At 40.2% G+C, this 20,323-nt stretch overlaps 1 protein-coding gene across 8 annotated transcripts in view; it reads left to right on the top strand.

The window, feature by feature from the left end:
• Positions 1-20,323, top strand: part of RERE (arginine-glutamic acid dipeptide repeats) — a 253,914-nt gene that overhangs the window by 86,550 nt on the left and 147,041 nt on the right. For all 8 annotated transcript variants that reach the window (XM_068915489.1, XM_068915491.1, XM_068915495.1 and 5 more), the window contains one exon: positions 9,375-9,445. In XM_068915489.1, the coding sequence (XP_068771590.1) occupies positions 9,375-9,445 (71 nt within the window). The remainder of the gene's footprint in view (positions 1-9,374; positions 9,446-20,323) is intronic.

The following is a 20,323-nucleotide window of genomic DNA, read 5'->3' as shown; positions in this document are numbered from 1 at the left end:
TATTGGTTTTGTTGTTTGTTTTTGAAAGATATGGCAAATTACTGTCACTGGAATGAGACTGAGGTACTGCTACCAGAAAGCGTAACTGCAGTTGAATGCTGACTGTGTAGGCTGATGTCACTTTACAGTTTTCTCTAGATTTCTGCCTTCCAGAGCTGTTGAGGAGGAAGCATAACCCCATAAGCTGTTATCTGGACAGGCATCGGAGAATGAGAGAGACTGAACTTGCAGGTCAGATGTACCCTTGTGAAATACTGCTGCTCAGTAGTCACTAGATGTATCAAAGTGAGATCTTACAGGCTTTTCACTTTGATACGGTCTGTGATTATAGTGTATGTGGCCATTTTTTCCAAGGGAGCCCTCCGTAAGTTATGAAGCAGTTTGCCGTGGACATGGGCTCAGATTTGAGACCTGCAGGTCGTGGGTTATTGCGCCGTTACAGGGAGGAAAAGGAAAGCGGTCATCGACCGTGTGCGTTTGTAGGCCTGTCTGTCCAACGCCTGTCTGGGGGAGAACAAGCGGTGCAATTCCCGTCCCGGCAGAACCAGAGGTCTGTTTGCTGAGAGTCTGACTGCCCTGAGATTTCCTGTAGCTGTCTCAAAATCCACTGCCCTTTTGTTCAGCAAGCAAGCATAAAGACTCCTAAATTTCTAAGCTTTAGTTTTTTCTGGCTCAATTAGTTGTTAAATGTTCCCTCTATTATAACTGTGCTTAGATGTTGTGCTGTTATAACAGAGGAAATTGCTGAAATAGTTATTTTAATCTGGAGTTCTCCATCAGTTTTATTTAAAAAAAAAAAAACAAAAAAAAACCTTTCTGCAATGAAGTAAATAGAGGAAGCAGTTATATTTAGTGGTACAGTGGTGTTTGGTTTGGAGAATATTAATGAAATTGAAATGCAGGAACGTGGCTCTCTCCCTGCCAGTCATTGGCTTGTTTTGACATTGACCTGTGTGTTTGTCGTTCTTCCAGATACTGCGCTGTTTGTTCTGACGGTTTCACCAGCTGAGGAAGGTAGACATGCCAGAATTAAAACATAAAAGTAAACAGAATATAAACATGCGTTTTCTAGAGAGCTTGAAGAACAGACAAGTGTGGGTTTTTTGTTTGTTTGTTTTTTGTTTTGGCTGCTGGAACGTCACAAAAGCGTATTATATGGGGAGAGTTCTGTTCTGGGAATCTTTAACCTTTGATTTTTATACGTGGACTGAAGGAAGAAGTATAACGGGATCACGTCTTTCAGAGGTACGTTTTAATTTCGGATGGGCCTGGTCTGTCGCAGAGGTGCGCGTCTGTGAATCCTTGCGCGTGTGGTCTCCTGCTTTTAGTGCCGCCCTGCCGTCCCTCAGCTGTCCTGTGGTTGAAATGAGCTTGTGCTCCAGCACAATGTGCTCTTTATTTCCCTCCTAATTCATAAGTCTGTTACCATGATGGTATTAGATCGTCGGAATAATCAGATAATTCAGAGACAGACTTTCAACCGCTGTAAATAGGAATAACCTCAGAAGCTCTGCTGCTTAATGTGTTTATAAATGTTGCAGTATTTCTCGCTTTTGCTCCACTGTGTTTTCAGCCTTTCTGCATATGTGAGCAATGATGAGGAAGGCTCCTTATAATCACTTTTAAAAGAAGAGATAATCTTAGACTGCTGTTTCAGTGGAGGAAAAAAAATGCGTTCTTTATCCCTTCCTTCTTTAATAATTAAAAGAAGAGGAAAAATAGAGAAAAGGCCTGTATTAATCGGTGGGCCTTAACACATGTCAGGAAGGTCAAGAGGCAGTGTGCTAAGTGTCCCAGCCTTTTCTCTGAAGTTGATTGAAGTCTATAGAAATCTGTGGTGTTTCCTAATGTAGTTGAAATTTGTATTACTGGTGTTCTTTACTATGGGTTTGTTTTTATTTGTAGCGTTGGTTGTAGTTTGTTTTTATTTTCAAGGTTTGAGATTTTATGAAAAATGTATGTTCTTTTCTTTTAAAAAAGAAAAGGTGAGTAGGTGAATAATATTATGCGGCTAAAATAAAGTGACAGCATGCATTGGCTGTTTAACTGTATGTTTCACTTAAGCTTTCAAGTTTTTTTTTTTTTTTTTTTTTTTTAAAAGAGCTCCTCATTGTGCCCTGATTTACTGTTCAAAATGTGACAAACAGCTGGTTAGATTTCCCGACGGCTATTTATGAAGCTTTTGTTCCAAGTAAGGTCGGAAGTAACGGAAACTGCAGGGACTGTTAACATAAACAGAAACCATAAGCCAGAATGAAAAAGCTGAGGATGTCCTTACCGTGTCAGGTGACTACTCCAAACGTGGCAGACGTTGCTGTGTATTTGGGCAACGGTTACCCTTTGACAGATGGACTCTCCCTAAATGCAGATCAATAGAGGTTCATCTTGTAAATGGATTCCTCTGGCTTTGGTTTGGCTTTTGTGTATAAATCATGAAGAACAATACTGAGGAGGCAAGAGTACAAAGTAGGTCTAGATATCCGGGGTTGTGGACATTGGTCACCCAATGTTGATCCAGTGGGTAGTTTTTCATATTGTACTTTTTGTTGTTACATACAACTATGGTAGCATTGTCATAAAAAAAAAAATGAATTGTGCAAGTGTGCAATTTTAGATAATGTGATTTTTCTCTGTGATGTGTTGTTACTAATCTGATAGACACCCCTACAGGTTTGTCATGATACAACGTGGGCCCTTGTAACAAAAGGGGGTATACTACATTTTTTCCCTTTTCCAAGCCCTCTTACTGTGCTTGTTTACCATAGTAGAGTGCAGCTACAATAACGCGTGGTCCAATAGAAAGCTTTTTAAACTCAGAAGCACATATGAGTACCAGTTTTCACATTAAATATAGCTTCATGGATATATGTTTTTGATTTCTTATTGCATCACCACTGGCCTACTACCAAATTTTGGGCATGCAAATGAATGGAAAGGGCATGAGAGGAGTGAGTCCCTCTCTCTTGACTGATATGAAGGGTTTTGTGTGTATCAGCCGATTGTGTGCCATATTCTGAGACATCTTGGGGACTGCTCAGTTGAGCAAGAACTGACAACAACTTCTGTTGGCTTCTTAAGGCTTCTTAGTAGTGCTTACACTTAAGATCTTGGAGGAATTCTCCATAGCCCTTGTTCTTAAATGTGTTAAAATTTCTGCTTTAAGTGGGGTATTTTTGGCTTGTTTTACTTCAAAAAGAGTTAAAAAATATCGAAAAAAATGAAGTCATGTAGCTACATAGTACGTTTGTGGTGCTGCTTGTCTTCTATCTTCCACAAAACTTTTAAAATGTGTGTCTATAAAGAGCTACTGAAATGCATCCGATTCCGGTTTGGGAGACAGGTAGTTAGCTAGGATTTTCGGAAAATATCAGAGAGAAGTGTTGGGAGCAAATGCTGCATCTCTCATCAAACGTGTGCGGAGTCCTTGAAAATCAGAAAAGACTGTTTTACATGGCGTGCATGCAGGAGACCTGATCTGTTGCTGAAGAAGGAAGTCTTAAGCTGATTATCTCAGAAATTAGCCTTTTTTAGCAGACTGCACTCTTATTTCCTTTCCCTCCCTTCCTCCCTTTTCCTGTTTTTAATAGAATAAGAAAACCACTTTTAAGACACGAGGATCCCTAGCGTGAGTTAGTGGCCGAGCATCTACGACTTCTTTAAGTTGTGGCTTTTTTTTTTTTGGTAGCACACTGCTTTCTTTAAGAAAATTGGAATTTTGTGTCAAAATTGTAAGCCAAGTAGATCAGAGTGCGCCTTGCTAAGAGGAGCTGTATAAAGCATTGTGGACGTGCATGAAAAGTATGGAGAAGTAATTGGTATGGGAAATGATGCAGCGTGGTGCCTGAACTGCAGAACAGTTTCTTTTATAAAAATTGGGATCTGCAGACTACAATTAACTGCCATTAATTTTGTTGAATAGAAATATGTTCCATTTATTGCACAATCAGAAGCCAGGCTTCAATGAGTTTAAATAGATGAAATCTAAATTATACTGACAGTCCATTAAACAGCAGCCGAAACCTTTAAAGAAAATGGATTCACTATGATACCGGTTTGTAATACAGTCATTTGGCAAATACGAGCTACAGTCCAGGCGTCAGGAATGCTCCTGTGTGTTTCAAATGAACACAGTAAATTGGTTGAACTATTTATTGCAGAACGGGGCTCTAGCACATTGTTTCCTGACAAGGAGCCGGCAGCGTCGCTTGTAATCCGCTCAGCGGGAAGTGACACTAAAAGATCAGACTAGCAATTTGTTTGTTGTCAGCCATATGGAGGAGAAGAGGTAACTGTGCACCTCCCTACCTGTCAGTGGTGGTTCTTCACTAGTAAAAACCCTGCACCTAGCGTTCCCAGTGCGTTCCTCCTTGCGTTGCGAGCTTTGTTACTAAACCACCCTACCAAATGGGTTGTTGTAGGTGGAGGTCTGCTAGAGTTTGCCAAACCCTTGAAAATAGGGGCCGATAATGTAATTTGCCCTTTTAATGTGTGTGTGTGTGTGTGTGTGTGTATACACATGTATATATGTACACGTATATAAATACATGCATAAATGTTTGTGTGTATATACATACACAGACACATATATATGAAGATAGTCTTTGTCTTCCGAAGAACTGGGGATAGACTGGGCAGTTGGATTTTTTTTTTTTTTTAACCATTTCTACTGTGGTGAAACTGAATCCGCAGAGTTAGCGTTAGGTAAGTGCTTGTAAAGAAATAGGGCTCTCTTGCCCATCTCCGTATTAAGTTAGAAGCGGTGGATATGAAACAGGAGGAGCAGAAGCGTACGCTGCTGGGACAAGTATGCATAAACTATGATTTTAGCACACTGGTTGAATGTGGGGCATGGACTGCTACTGATGATATAAACCTGCTTCATCTGGTTGTTTAGGTCAATTAGGTGCAGGAACGAATCAAACTTGGTGTCTGCTGGGTGTCTGTCCTCATTTTATATCTAACTTGGGAGGAAGGGTGTCTATTAAAAATCTGTCATCGTATTTTTTCCCTCAGAACACTGAAGTGTGTTCTGAAATGCTGAATATTTGAAGGAAAGCAAAATGAGGGAAAGAAAATGTGTACGCCAGTAAGGTACTGGGATGTCAGAACTGGGAAGTGTGTGCGCACTGGAACTCGGGCTGCTTACGGCTAGACTGTGAAAGCGAAGCTCCTGGCTGTGGAAATGATGTCGGGGGCTGTAGGCAGTTCCTTGTCAGTGGCTTTCAAGGGACATTTGTTTCTGAGGAAGAGCGTGCTGTGCAGAGAGCCGAAGGCTTTACATGCTTGGATGATGCAGGTGTTGACTCATTAAGTAAAACTCAAAGGCGCTCTAGCTGTGAAGATGGTTCCTACATACAGCGCACGTTTAAGGTGATAAAGGTTCATGCGCTGGGAAGCGTGAGGTGATAAGTTTTTTCCGAAAGATCTTTAAGCCCGTGTACTTGAGCTCTAATTTTCAAAGTTGCTTTAACATGGTAACGTTAACCCACCCTTCAGAACAGGGACGCCTGTGGAGACCGTCCCAAGCGCAAAGGCATAATGAATCTGTACCGCGTATCCGAAACGCTCGCTGGCTCCAAAGGGGCATGGGTGCAGACGGGCAGTGAATCCCACTGGCTTTGCCAAGGAACTTGAGATTTTTTTTGGAGCGTATTTTGCTGTTAGAGTGGTGAAGGTTGTGGAAGGCCCTTTTCCTTTTGGAGAGTTTGTTGTGTCCTTATGTAATGACACAACATGTCATTCTGTTACGTAACCATGTGCTGTCGAGCTAAAATGTTACCGAAGCGTACAGTCAACGAAAAACGGGTGCAATAACGCGTTGCAGTGCATTCAGGATAGGGAGCGGGGGGCTGTTGCAGACCTAGCTTACTTCTGTATTTTTCATGGGCCGTAAGCCTTATCTACACAGGTTTGTTGTGTTAGAAAAATGTTGTGCGGTTTTCCTCTAGGTGGCTTGGGTCCACCCAGAAGCTATTCTTTAAATTGACGTATTTGTACGTTGGGTCTCTGGTAAAAGAAAGTAATTGTTGTTGGGTTTTTTTTTTATGGTGAGTTTTGACTAGCTGATGTGGATGCATCTATAACTGTTCTCCTTTGGGCGTTTTTCCAATTTCTGTCTTTCATGGCATTGCTTTGCACCTGGATTAACTTGTTTTCTTATCTTTACGCTCTCTATTGCTTTGGAGTCATCTTAACTGGATGTCATCTTTGTGTTAAATGTTGGCAGGCAGCCAGGTGTGCCTTTCTTTGCCGCAATATCGTAGTGAAGCAACATATTTGCTATATCCATAGCAGTTGCCAGATTCTGTTTTTGTTTAGGCCATTTCAGAGGGATGCTTAGCTGTTTGTTCTGCGTGCTGACTGATGGTTGATTGCATATATGACATCTTAAGCTTTTAAAACGTACGTAGGTATCCTGTCGAAACAACTGCTGCTATCTTAGGCAGGAAATTACCAATTCGGAAAGGGCAAGTTGTACTCAAAATTAATGGACATAATTCTGCTTGGTTCTTTTGAGATACTGGAGTCCATTATATAAAAATGTTTATTGTTGTTTACTTGCTGAAAAAGGAAACAAGGCATGCATAACTCATGTTTTCTAAGAGATTGTTCTCCTGGCCCTGTCTCCTCCTTCACCCATCAGAATGCTGCTGTGAAGTGATTAGCAGCGCAGTTCCTGAGAGATAGCGACTAGTGTGGTAAAAGAACCTATTTTTACTTGCAACGCTATTTGTAAAATTTGACACTTGGATTTACTGGCTTTGCATCAGTTGGTCACTATGATTATGCGATAAACGCTGAGCAGGAAGTGGCTCCTTGCCTTCTAAGAAGGCATAAGCGTTTGAGAAAGAGGAGGAAGATGCTCTATGTCACAAGTCCATTTTTGAGGTTACTCTCTGCGCTATTGCTGTCGCTTAGCCCTGTTTGAAATGCCCCTGATAATTGAGCTCTTGTGGCAAGATTTTGTTGACAGTTGAAGTGATTGCTTTTAGCTGTTTGCTGCCTCCCAGTTTCTCTAGGGATGTGGACCACAGCGCGCTGTGCTTGTCAGTTGAAGAGTTTCTTTCAGTGCAGAAGGCAAGGTGACCTTATGCCTGATTTTGATACTTATGTGCTCTGACATCAACTTGATTTGTAACCTCCTAAAGACCAGAATCTTTTTCAGTCTAGGTTGAAATCATGGGTCAGTAAGACTGAGGAATACTTTGCCTTCCATTGAGCGTGTAATTTAACTGTCCTGTTTAGGAGACTTAATTTGAGACAAGTATGTTGAGATTCTTTTCTAGCTTACTGAGGAAAACAGATGCTGCTCTGCTGTCAGGGTTTCACGGTAAGGAAAGTACTAATTTGATGGATAATGGCGATGCTGGAGGTTTTGCATCTGGTTTACTGTATCTGAGGCACAGCACGCTAGCTTCCAGGTCTCCTTCCTGGATGAGCGGTTTTAAGAAACCTTGACTGAAGTGTGAGGACACACTGCTGATACAGCGCAAAATAAGGGCCTGCTTGCAAATCTGTGGAGATGATCTGAAAACAGAATTTAGGAACGTAAGAGAATAATACAGGAAAAATAGTTTCACACGTTGATCCTAAACAGCTGATAGGAAACTTTGAACTATTTCCAACTTTTTCATTTTTGGTCTTTCCATTGAAATGGAGAACAACATCCTCTGGTGAAAAAAACCACAAATCCTATGGATATGTGAAATGTCTCAGTGTCGGAAGGGTTGTAAAGTATGAAACGTTGGAGTGTAACTCAAAGGTTAATTTCCCTGCTTCCCAAAAAAACCCCAACCAACCAACCAAAAAACGCTGAACTTCAGTCTGTCACCTGACTGCTTGGGGCTGCAGTTCTTTGCCTGTTCAGTGAAGGTACTGGTGACTTGCTGGACTACCGCTGTACTCCGGTGTTGCTGTTATTGATGTGCTCATAACGAAAAGTAGCAGGTCCAGACCTGCCATGATCGTAACAAGCGGTGCAGCAATTGGGGGAAGATGATCACTGCGTTTAAAGCTTCTTTTGCCAGCAAAGTTGCTGTGATTCTGGCGAAACAGTAGTTATTGGAAATCAGCAAAGGTGTGCAGATGTACTGTACGTCTCCATCTGTTCTTAGAACTGGGTGTTACATACTGCTGCTACACTTAAAAAATCAGATGCACGACCATGGAGTTCTGGCATGTATTGTTGAAGCCCTGTGGATTTTAAATGCCTGGCCTATTTCCAGCTTGGTTGATGTAACTGCTGAGATTCTTCATACATTTTTTGATTGCATTAAACTATTCCTGATAACCAGTTGCTAAATTTTTCTTTTCTGCTATGTTTTTTTTTCCCTAGAAAGGCATTTTATCAGTATAAGTGATGGCGATGCATTCTTAATGTTCTTTGTTGAGCATAAGAACTAGAAAGTGTTCTTTTTTCGAACAACATTCAGGTTTTAGAAGACATCAAGCAGAACATTAGTAGTGCTTTGCAATGCATAGGGTTTTGAAAGGCTTCTAGTAGAAATCTGGGTATGCTAATGGAGAACCGTTCATGGCAGAGCTGAAGTTTTTTATCCTCTATCTTTTGAATAGCAGTTATCTCTGTGAATATAAACAAGGAGAACACAGTAACTGTCCATCAAATATTTGCTTGGCTTTGGGAGCAGCACCTCTGCCTTCCAGCAAGTTCAGTGTGCGTTTGTTTTTTTTTTTTTTTATTTCTAAGGTCATTATCATTAATCAGGCCCTTCTTTCCCATTCATGCTGCAATTTTATTCTGAGATGCCGCTTTTGTTGCGATTATTGCCAAGACCGTTCTTAATACAACACACCTTACTTTACAGCAACCTTGTAGAGTCCAGTTGTCGAAAGCAAATAAAAATAATTGTACCATGCCAAATGTAATTTGAGAAAGCGCAGTTCTTCCCTGAGGTAAATCTAATTTAGTTTATATTCCATCTCTGATTGGTTGCCTTGGTTTTCTTTACAATTAGAGGAGAAAATATGTTAGTATTGTGTTCTTAATAGCGAGTTAAGCAGAGGAGATTTGATTAGTTTCCTGGCTGACTTTGGTCTGGTTTATGGGTTGGGACCTGGTCATTTCACTAACTAAATTGAGAACAGTCTTGTATGAGTTCCTTTGTTTTTCTAGCAAAATGTCTGTTGAAATCAAAGTTGATTTTTATGCAGCCAAATCACTTATTTATCATCATAGAGCATCTAGTTTCTATTTTTAGATCATACTTGGAATAAATTACATGTTATGCAAATGAACATGGTGGCTCATTTTTGCTTAGGCTGTTTTTCTAATTCACCTGTTTTTTTTTTTTAAATGTTCTTACTTTGCAGTACAGAAGTTAATTTCCATTATTTTAAAATCTTGTTTTTTAAAGATTGCGTATATATTGAAAGTCGCCGGCCGAATACCCCATATTTCATCTGCAGCATTCAAGACTTCAAACTGGTAAGGACAATTTTCACATCTCCCCCTTCTCCTTTTCCCCACCCTATTCTCCACTGAGATGGCAACATTTCTTAGCGTCTCTTCCCTTAGCTTCTTCTGAGTAAACCTTTAACTTTTGTAGCGGGAGCTGTTTTAGTGTTGAGACAGTGATCTGTCCTAGTATAGATCCAGTTTGTCGATTAACTGGGCCATACAGTTCAGGTTGCAGTTGTCTTCATCACAAGGTTTTGTGATCCACGTGAATGTTAACTTTGAGCGTTTTAGGGGAAATTGTGGCACAGTAACAGTTTTTCCACAGAAGCTAGATTTGGTAGTGCCTTTACCCGTAGGACGAGATAAACTTTACATAGTGCAGTTGTGAAAGTGAAGTACACAGCGGTAGCCTAACTTATTGATATATCGCAGCTTATTGATGGACTGACAGTTGAAGATGCAAAGAGACTAAACCCGTGTGACAAATGTCTGGGGATGAAAAAAATAGCATTTAGGAATGCGTTAGCGCTTTCTTCTTTAAAAATAAAAATTCAGAGGTCTGCCTCAGAACAGAGGAGCTGGATTTGTGTGTGGTTTGCCCTCTTTAATCCTAATTTGTACACTCAGTTAAACGCCTTCCTTCCCAGCGTGCCGCGGCTACGCACAGCGTCGCTCGCTTTGTGCGCAGTGCAGAGCGGGAAGCCAGTGCCGACATGACACAAGTGACACCTGTGCTTGTTTCGGACTTTGCAATGCTTTGGGTAGTGTAAGCAGGATATTTGAAAAAAGTAATTGTGTTACTGCAGATCTTCCTGCTGCTGCTGTTTCACTGAAAGGTCGGTCCTTATTATTAATATATAATCTGTTGATGTCGATCACCCACAATCTGTTGCTCTCAAAAATGCACCTTCCTTTTCCTAGCTTTCTTGCTCAAATCTTCCTTTTCCCTCCTTACAATTTTTTGTGAGACTGCAGTTTAGGAGAGCTTGCTTCTTAATGCTGTCAGTGTTAATTTTCTTCAGTGTTTATGTCCCTGCTAGTGTTCGTTCTCTGTCTATGGTATTCATACTTTTATAGGTAATTTTCCTTAGATGTCTTTGGATTCTGAGAAATCTTGGTAGCTGTCTGCTTTTTGAGCAGCTTCTGTTGTGTCAATACTTGCTACCTGTCAGTGATTTCTAACTTGAATAATAATGATCCACTGTGGAAAAGAATTTTTCAGTGTTTTTAATGGAGTTGCTGGATTTTTAGCTAACGAGTTCTAATAATGTGTTAAGACACTTGGCGCATTAGCAGGTGCTTTTGTGTTTGAATGGAATCTCTCATGAAAAGCTGAATTACAATGTGATAGTTGCCATTCTGGGCAGAAGCTCCTGCTGAGTTACATTAATTGCTCAGGGTATTAACAGCAATAAAAACTGAAGCTTCTGTTGTCAGTGTTGGTCTAGTACAACACATTAAAGCTGTCTGCAAAACTGTGGGAAGTGTAGTGCAGTATGTTTTGATACCTTTTTTTGAATTTTAAATTTTTTTCTCATGTTTTCCACGCACAAAGGAGATGACAGCAGTGGTGTTAGCAATTTTATGATTTTTTGGGTTTTTTTTTTTTGGTTTTAATATGGAATAATATCATTGCTTTCTCCCTACTTTTGCCTGCTCTGAGTTCTTTAATTTCCCTGCTATTATTTCTGGTGCCATGCCTACAAGGAACTTGTTTTTAAAGAAGAGAGGGACAAAGCTTAAAAAAAAAAAAATCCTTGATGCTGATTATGCTAGCAAATGTTCATCTTCAGTGCGTTTGTCACTGATTTTACTGTTAGGGGAATGGGGGGCAGGAAGGATGTACAGTGGAAAGGACACTTGAATCTGAAATCTCTTAGTGGGCGATACCAACAAGAAAAAAGTCTTGTTTTGCCTTCATCTAAACATGTCAAGTGAAGCAGGGAAGGAAGTCAACAGCTCTGAAACGTCACCTACTAATTCAGTATATTATCGTCATGGTTTTCATAAACTAAAAATTTTTGGCTGTACGTAGCAGTCTTATACTTTCTATTACTCCAGTTGCAATTCAGTCATAGGACCTCTTTTTGTTATTATTGTAATGCTCAAAATCAGGGCTGAAAGCTTGTATTAAAAAAAAAAAAAAAAAAAATTAGATGCTGTGTCTGATACCCTTCAAGATAGCACAGGTGTAAAATGTCCTGAGAGTCATTCTTGGGAAGAAGCTAGAGTACCATACCTTTCATTTATAAAGTAAATTGAGATTTATTTCTTTTTTCCAGTAAGATTTTAATCATTATTGGATATGATTTTAAGTTAGTTACAGAACTGGGTATTAGTTCTACGTAGTCTGGCAGTTTAGCATTCAAAGCTTCGTTTTGTTTGGGTGGGAGGAGGCAGAGAAGGCGGAACGAAATAATTCTTGAGTAGTTTATCCCCTGTAAGTGAACTTGTTCCTCTTCACGTTACTGAAGTTGTGTGAAGTTGTGAAGATGTGTGAGCATCTCCGTGGTTAGAACTGTTTTGCCTGCTTCACTTTGTCAAGTAAGACCAGAGTGATTTAGGAAGATGGGGTGAAAAGACTTCCAAAATGAAGTGATGTTACTGCAGAAGTGCAGGTATTACAAATAATTTCAGAGCAGCTTTTCTTCTAGTGTCTAGATCTTAAGATTCAGAGAAACCTGTAATTGTCCTTACCGCATGTGCTCTTTGCAGTTTTAGCAATTATCTCAGATAAACTAATCCAAGAAAATATATCATTTTATACTTACCTCACAAGTTTCTCTTGACATGTTGAGATGAATTGGTTCTCCTAAAAGCAGTACTAGAGGAACAGGTCTTCTGATTTTCAGAAGAAAAATTATTTTACTAATGGCCGTTAAATCCTACTGATGAAGCTTTACTTACTGCCATTTTCTTTGTAATCACTATCGCTATCCCATTTTTTATTGCTTCATCTGGAGAGCTGTGATGCTGAGGAGATGTTTATTCCGTTCATGAACTAGTTTTTGTGTTAGGACAGGCTGAGTTTGGGAGGAAGAGCTGCAGTTTGGTTCTCAAGCTCATTATGGTCAACTGGAGATCGTAAGCTAGCTTTTCAGATCTGTTTCTTCAGCCAGAAAATCAAATGGTGTGTCAAGGCTGGCCAGGTGAGGAGAAGTTAAGTGATTTGATCAGTTAAGTGATTTGAATGTTTGTCCTCTTCTGTCTTAACTGTTTCTACACATGTTCGTGTATTGTGTCTTAGAGAAACTGTTCTCAAGAAGCAGCGCTTTAGGAAACGGTCATGTCTTTTCTGGTCTGCCATTGCTGCCGTGCTTCCATAATATAGGTTTTCTGTGCAGGACTGACATCATCTTTCAAAAGTGCGTTCAAGGATGTGTTTATAGCCTTGTATGGGTTTTGGCTAGAGAGCTAAATAATACCAGCACCAAAAATAGGCCAGTAGTACTAGTACTGCTCTGCTGGGAGAACTTCCTGGCACACTTTAAAACAAACAAACACCAAAAAACCACCACCAACAGTGAAAAAAAAAAGCCCCAAAAAACAAAAAAACCCCACCAAACAACCCCCCTAACAGTGAATGTTCCAGTGTCATGTTGAGAAACTGCTTTGAAGAAACAGAGGTTGATTTGAAACCTGAAGGTACCTCATAAAATACTGGTAGGCAATAAAGGTGATGACAGAAGGGACTTCACTCCTTCCTTTATCTCTTGTCCTTTCCCACTTCGTAGTGCTAGTCATGATTTTAGAAAACAGTCTGCGGTTCAAACTTGCTATTTTTTAAGGTCAAATAAAAAATGGTATTTGCCTATCAATAAAATCAACACTGTTGCAGATAGATTCTTAATAAGTGTATTTTAGCTTTGAAAATGCCAAACTTCATCTTCAAACACTTAGAATCTGTGCAGCATAATGAGTGTTAGACTTTGAGAAGGAAAATACACCCGTAGTTCACGGCCAAACTTGATAGCTTTTGTTATATGCAATTCTCCAAGTTATTTTGAAGGAATAGTATTAATGCAGTGCTTTTTCCGTATCTCTGATGTCCGTAGTCTGGGTAGTTTTTTTTTAAAGCCTGTTTCAGGACCTAGAGGGATGTCCAGGAAGGCTCAGAGCTGAGGAAACAGATAATATATTAGTCTTGAAAATACAAATGCCTTTCAACTTCCTCTCCTTTCTCCAAGCTGTGCGTGGTTCCCATAACTGCCAGTGAATGCCCTATTGCTGACCCTGAGCGTCTTGCTGAAGGGCAGGCAAAGGGAGCAAAGGAAAGCTGTCAACTTCACAAACTGGTTTGGGGCCCGTTGTCACAATGTGGCCTTTCAAATACAGATGTCAAAGTAGCTTTCAAAGAGATTCGAGTTGGAAACAGCTATTTTAAAATCCTTCCTGAGAAGCCTGTGCGCACACATGGAAGCGGTAGGTTCAATTTGTAGGGAGCTAAGAGGATTCGCAAGCCCCTTTTTGTCACTGATGACAAATGTTAGACTACTCTTAGCAAGAAAGCTATTGGGAATAATCTTTCCTTCTTTTAAAGCTATGTACAGCTTAAAGGCATCAAAAGTACGGTGGGGTTACCTGCCGCTTGTGGGTATATGAACTTAGTGTTGGAATGGCTTTTACAAGGTGCTCCCTTTTTGCGTTTTTGTGGTTTGTTTAAACATGTTGTTATAGAGTTGGGTCCTAATGATTCACGTCCCAGGCCTGTTCCACTTGGAGTTCAGGTTTATCTTCTACTCTTGGAGGCTTAGGTGAGGCTTGGGAAATCTTCTGTCCTTCTGGAAATTTTCACGTTGTGTAATTTCAGGAGGACTGCTTGCAGACGTACTGAGCACGCACAACCTCCACTGAATTCAGTGGAAAGGGAGAGTACTCAACGGTTGGAGGAACAAGGACGTGAGTTTCCAAGGGTGTTGCCTGGTCTGATATCTTGTGACTCTGAGTTGCTTCTCTTTTAACGGAACTTGTACAAATAGGAATTTTTTTTTGCCAGAGCAGATGTGGTAAATATGGAAGATACATTAGCAGTTTGTGGCAACGTAAGCTCCCAAGCATAAGTCCTTGTAAGGAAACCTTCACTTCTGTCAATTTTTCAGTGGAAGATTCTACAATGACAACAAATACAGTTGCTTCTACTTAGTCTTTCCATAGAAAGACACTTGAATAGCTCCTTCTCCTAAATAGATACAATTCCTTTCTTCTGCAATATTATTTTTAGGATCCAATCAAATTCAGTGCAAGTCTAGGACCCAAGCAAGTGTTGGGAGTCAAGAGCGTAAGGCAAGAGTGAGTATTTTTAAGGCAGAGTGTCCTCCAACTCTTCTGTTATTTTTGTCTATCTGAACTTTGCTTAAAAAGGCTACTGGCATCCAGAAGGTGGGAGCGAGTGAAGACCTGCTTGTGCGTTTCAGCTTCTGGCTGCCCGTGGAGATGCGAGAGCAGCGTTCAAAATGCAGCTGCTGGTTGTAGGCGCCTTTTGGCTTCCCAAGTTGGTAGGATTTCAAGATCGATGTGGGGAGGGATAGCAGGGAAAATGCATAGAGATTTTTCTTTTTGTCTGTCCCTCCTTCTTATTAGCCTGGGCCAGCGCTGCTCTTCTATCTTGCTGAATTAGATATTTCCTTCCACCATTCAAGCAAATCATGTTTTTCACAGGTCATATTCTTCAGCTTTTGCCTTGGAACCTGTTATGTCTTCACGTAATTGGGAATTTTGCTACAATTTGTGTCTTCAGTGGTTACTAACTGGGGTTTACTGGACACCCATATGGAGCTTACTAATTTTGGCAAACTTTGTCTTTGCGTTCATTCTGTGTGACAGACTCTAGAATTGGCTACGAGTATTGGGTACTCTGACCGGGCACAGCGATTTTTTTAAATTATTTTTTTTTACTGTAAACACTTTTTATTATTTTTTAAATGTAAACATGATTGCTAGTCCTCTCTCAAACCATCTCAGCAGTGTTTGAAACGGGCTGTACAGGAGGCCGAAAAATCTTTTGGCAGTCAGGAGAGTTTAGCATGAAGGTAGTTTTATTGGTTATTCTTTACAGGCAAAGACTGCTGCCAAACCCGCTGTAGCCTGATCTGAAGCAGATCTGGTTGGCAGAGCTTGCTCATGGTGCAGGGATCTGTTAAATTCCAGAGATGCGCAGACCCAATACAGTGCAATGTACTGGAGCTGCTGGAGAAAAACAGATTGCAGGGTTCCAGACAATATGGTTACTTCACTTTTTTTTTTTTTTTTTACTATACTGCATGCCTTCACTAACAGAGTATTTTTTGTTAATTTAGCTTTTATAGGATAAGCACTGACTGCAATATAACTCGAGTTTCTTCATGGAAGTGTTCGGGTATGCGTGTAGGGTGGGTGTTGTACGCTGATCGCAACAGAACTGTCGGGCTGTAGGAATACGTACCTGCTCATTTATAAACCTGAGCCTAACGTTAGGATTTGACCAAAAGGTTTGATTTCTGCAACAGTAGTTACGTGGTTGGTTAACCTATTTTGTTGAAGGGAAACAGCAGGACTTGGAGAAAGAAATGAAAAGACAGGAATGGAAAGTGTTCCCTGTGTACCTGTCTTGATTGGTCAAGGAGGACTTTTTTCCAGCTGCTTACAGTACCAGCCTGTTGAAATATAAATTACGGGGGACAGGGATCGACGTGTTCTCCAAAGCAAGATGATGTGCGACGCTTGAAGTGAACTTTCTTTTTTGTTAACGGAATGCTGTGCTGCACCGCAGCGTGTAGGTCACTCTTGTTGCACCTGTGCTTCTTCCCATTCGAAGAGCGAGATGCCCTTGTGTTGGATTGCTTACAGTACCCCTTCTTATCCAGTGCTTCTGGTGTGCTCTCAAGGCAGCAGGACTGTTGAAGTGACGTACCAAAGGTGTAAGAATACAAGTCTACTTCTTTTGACTTAATCTTACAGTGCTCTGTTGTTGCACTGAATTTCTAACACAGTTATTTAAACGACAACATACTGCTGACATAAATACAATTTTTCTAGTCATCACAAAGTTAGGAAAGGGGCACTCTTGGAACATACTTTTCCATTTAATTTGACACGAGTGAAAAATCTTAGAAATCGAAAAACTTCACAGAGTATCTCTAAATACTCTCTGGTATTACAAACATGTTAATCGATTCTGTGGACTACAGAATAACGATGGCCAAGTCATTTCACTTGTTAATAAAGAAAAAGTGAGGAGAGGTGAATTGTCTTCAGAGCTAAATATTAGAGCTGTAATAGTGCTGAAGTAATTGTGAATCGGATGTCTCCTCCTCCCCATGCTAATTTTCCAACGTTGATCCTGTCTTCACTTATTGCACGTAGTCGTTCAGAAGTAAGCCTGATTTCTTACAGTTACTTATCCTGTAAAATACCCTAATGTTACTGCCATCTCTGAACTGAAGTCTAAGCTTGGCCAAGAATAAGTCAAACCTGGCCAAAATCAGTTTAATTTCCTTGGTCTGAGTTTCTGACAAAAAAAATGAGATCTTGATTCTGAAAAATGAGATCTTGAATTGGTTGTGAAAATAGCTAAGGATCTGCTCAGCCAGTATTTTTTTCCCTTTTCACGCCGCAGTACTTCTTGTTTCCTTACTTCCTCCCAAAAAGAAACAAATTCTTTTTTTTTGAAAATGGAATTTCCTTTAGATCAGGCCATTTGAGGAAACGATTTGTATTCTCGTCAAACTGGGGATATAGCTTCATACCTGTAGTTTTTGTGAAATAGTAGGATTTCATGGATTTCTGTTGTAGTTAAAATCTTGATGGATACTTAATGTTATAATCTTTCAAAAGTGAAGTTTTCTATTTATCTCTTTGTTAACGGTAACAAGTCCTAAAATCCAGTCCGTTCTCTTTATCTTAATGAAAAATGTTGATTGTGATTGCTTCCAGATGATGAAAACATGTAACTGAAACCTAGATGCCTGGTACAAGAAAGTCCAATTAGGATGCAGAAATGCAGTCAATATGCAATGCACAGTGGTCATTGAGGTGGCTTTTAATGCTCTCCTGCATAGGACCCTGGCCAACTGGAAGGAAGTGCCTTCTTAGTACTCAGGCTGGAAGGTATGGAGGCAGTGCCTACTGTGAGCTAATTTGCTTCTTGTTACTTAGGTTGGCTTGATGAAAGGTAAGAGCCTTCTCTGTTGTTGATGATGATGAGGCATCCTGCAAGAAAAGAGGTGGCTGTGATGATTGATCTTGAACATGGCACGGGGTTAGGTAACCTTTTCATTCCCTCCTGTTACCTAGAACTAAGCCTGCCTAAGGGAGCGCTCTGTGGGAGCGCGTGAGGGAGGAATCCAGTATGACTCTTCTTCGGATCCAATGAAGTTGATAGAAGCAAACGTTTCCAGCTGTGTACAGAGGAGCACGGAGGTGGGCGTTCTGCACCAAGCTCTTGGTCTGTCTGGTTGTGCAAACTGCCTCCTCCGAAGGCAGTAGCAGCAGCTTAGCGGGTTGGGCACAAAAAAGCCTGCGGTGACGGTTATGAGATAATTTTATCCCAAGAATAGCCCCCTCCTCACCTTCAGTAATTCACTGATGTCTTACATATATGGCCTAACAGTAGTGATGGCATTTACAATGTGAACGTTTATTCCGCGGCGCATCCAAAACCCTGCCTATTTAGCTATGACTTCTTTACTCATTTCAAAAAAACAAATAGTAAAGAGCCACGGATGTTGAAAATATGGTTTTGTGTATGCAGACTTAACTAGTGAAATGAGATTATTAACTGTTAGTGCTTTGAAGAAAAGAAACAGAGCGTAATGCAAAACTGAGTAATTTTTAATTTCCCTCTCAAACAATAGAATATTGGTGTGAAAGTGTAGTTAGTCACAAAACCAAACTGTATATTTCTAAGCATATTGAATTGAAAGTACTGATTAATTTACTGAAACAAAGGCAGATCCAAACTCACTTTTAAATGAAAAGGGGGAAAAAAGCCACATCCAAACTGAAAGAGAAAGCAAAACCAGCAACCAGGAAGTGTTACATGCTTTTTTTCCTGCAATAATAAGTGGAAGTGAAGTGAGAAGTTTAAACAAAAACAGCAATCAAAGGGCTACTGCTGAGAGCCAAAAGAAACAAATAGCTGCTGGTAGTATTAACAAGATATCTGTGACCATGACACAAACAACGTATACGAAGAAAATAAGTTTTACAAATCTGCCCTCTAATTCTATCATCCATACCTTTGTGGTATGGATTTCCAGTGTTTGCTAAATTAAGTCCAAATTTCCTTCTTAAGGTTTTTCTTTTTCCTCTTTAAAAAGAAAAAAAAAAAAAAGAGAGAGAGCGAACCCAACCAGCAAATGGATTTTAGCAGCATGCTTCTGATTTATCATGTTTTGATTTAATTTCGTGTCCCATTTAAAATGCTAATGGGCTACACTTTGAATCTGAGCATCAGAGAGAAACTTGCAGCGCTTTTAAAACAGAAAAATGGTGCATTTGCCATATAAAAGAAAACATTATTAGTTGTGATGCAGTTGCCCTTTGTGCCTGTATGTTTACTTGATTGAAGCATCTTGACTGTGATGCTTTCTCCTTGAAGCCTGATTTGAATGGAGTGTACAGCTTGATTGCCCCAGGGCCTTGTAACAATTTATAGTCTGGATGGAAATGCAGAAGTGCATAAAAAGACAGTTGTGAAATGCCGCTTGTGCCCTGTAATAGAAAAATCTCTGTATGATGACCTTGGCTATAGGGGCCTGTGGGATCGTTTTCCTGTGATCCGAAGGGTTATAAAATGCAGAGTCTTGCATCTTACCTGGACTAAAGGGGAAAAGTGAAAATAAATCGTTTTTTTTCTGAATTATGCAGTGTAAGCTTCCTCTCCCTTGCCTTCTTCCTACATATAGCCTTGCATTTTAGCAAAGGCTTTAAAATTAAGACCGGTTATTCTGTGCACTTTTATAGGAGATAATGCTTTTGAACGCAAATATCTGGGTGAGGTTTCTGTAGCCTCAAGCGTTTATGTACTTAAAAGCCTCATTCTGTTTGTAGATGAATTGATGTTCTGTTCCTGAGCCGCAGCTGAATTAATTTGTGGCTATTTTTTCCTGGCTAGTTAGGAGGCAGCTTGACCTTTCCATTTTGGTGTGGAAAAAATGCTGATTAATATAGATTCTGGCTTCCCCAATTCATCTCCCCCTTTATAGCCAGGAAAAGGCTGAAAGATTTTCTTTCTAGTCAAAACCTTCGCTAGAGCCGCTGTCCCACGACTGCACAATCCTACCTTCAGCATGGATAAGTTTGCTATTAAGACTGAGTAGACTTGCTAATAAAAGGTAGACAGATGAGACGTTTGAAGGAGTGCTAGATTATATAAAATTAAAAAAAAAAATTTAGACTGCAAATGAGATTGGCTGTTACCTCTGATGTGACGCAGCTTGAAACGCTGCTGTGATTACAATGGGACACGTGTGGGGCAGGAGATTAATATTAAGATGTGGGTATAGGAGGGTTTTGAAGGAAGAAGAGAGCAAGGAATGATGAAGAATCAGAGGTGACACTTTAAGGATTGCATGGCAGGAGCTGCACAGTGATTAAATTCACTGATGCTGTCATTGAGCTGTAAGGCTGAAGATAACATTCTCTCCCTGTGCGGAAAACAAGAATCAATACAAACTCCTTGACAGGGGCTAAATTATTAAATAGAGCCTTTCTTACAATGTTTCATTATCTGGGATTTGCCTCAGCTGGTGATTTGTCAGCAGTGCAGGGAGATTTGCTGGGCATTTTGTATTAAAATAATTCCAGATGCATATGAATCCATTTTGATAATTCCTTTCCTTTTTACAGTCTTCTCTATAGATTTGTGATTAACTTCTGAGCAGATGGCACCTCACATTTTCACATGGATATTAAGCTGTGGTACAC

The sequence above is a fragment of the Struthio camelus genome, chromosome 21, assembly GCF_040807025.1.
Source record: "Struthio camelus isolate bStrCam1 chromosome 21, bStrCam1.hap1, whole genome shotgun sequence".
NCBI classification, from domain to species: domain Eukaryota; kingdom Metazoa; phylum Chordata; class Aves; order Struthioniformes; family Struthionidae; genus Struthio; species Struthio camelus.
This window is presented reverse-complemented; position numbering and strand designations above follow the sequence as displayed.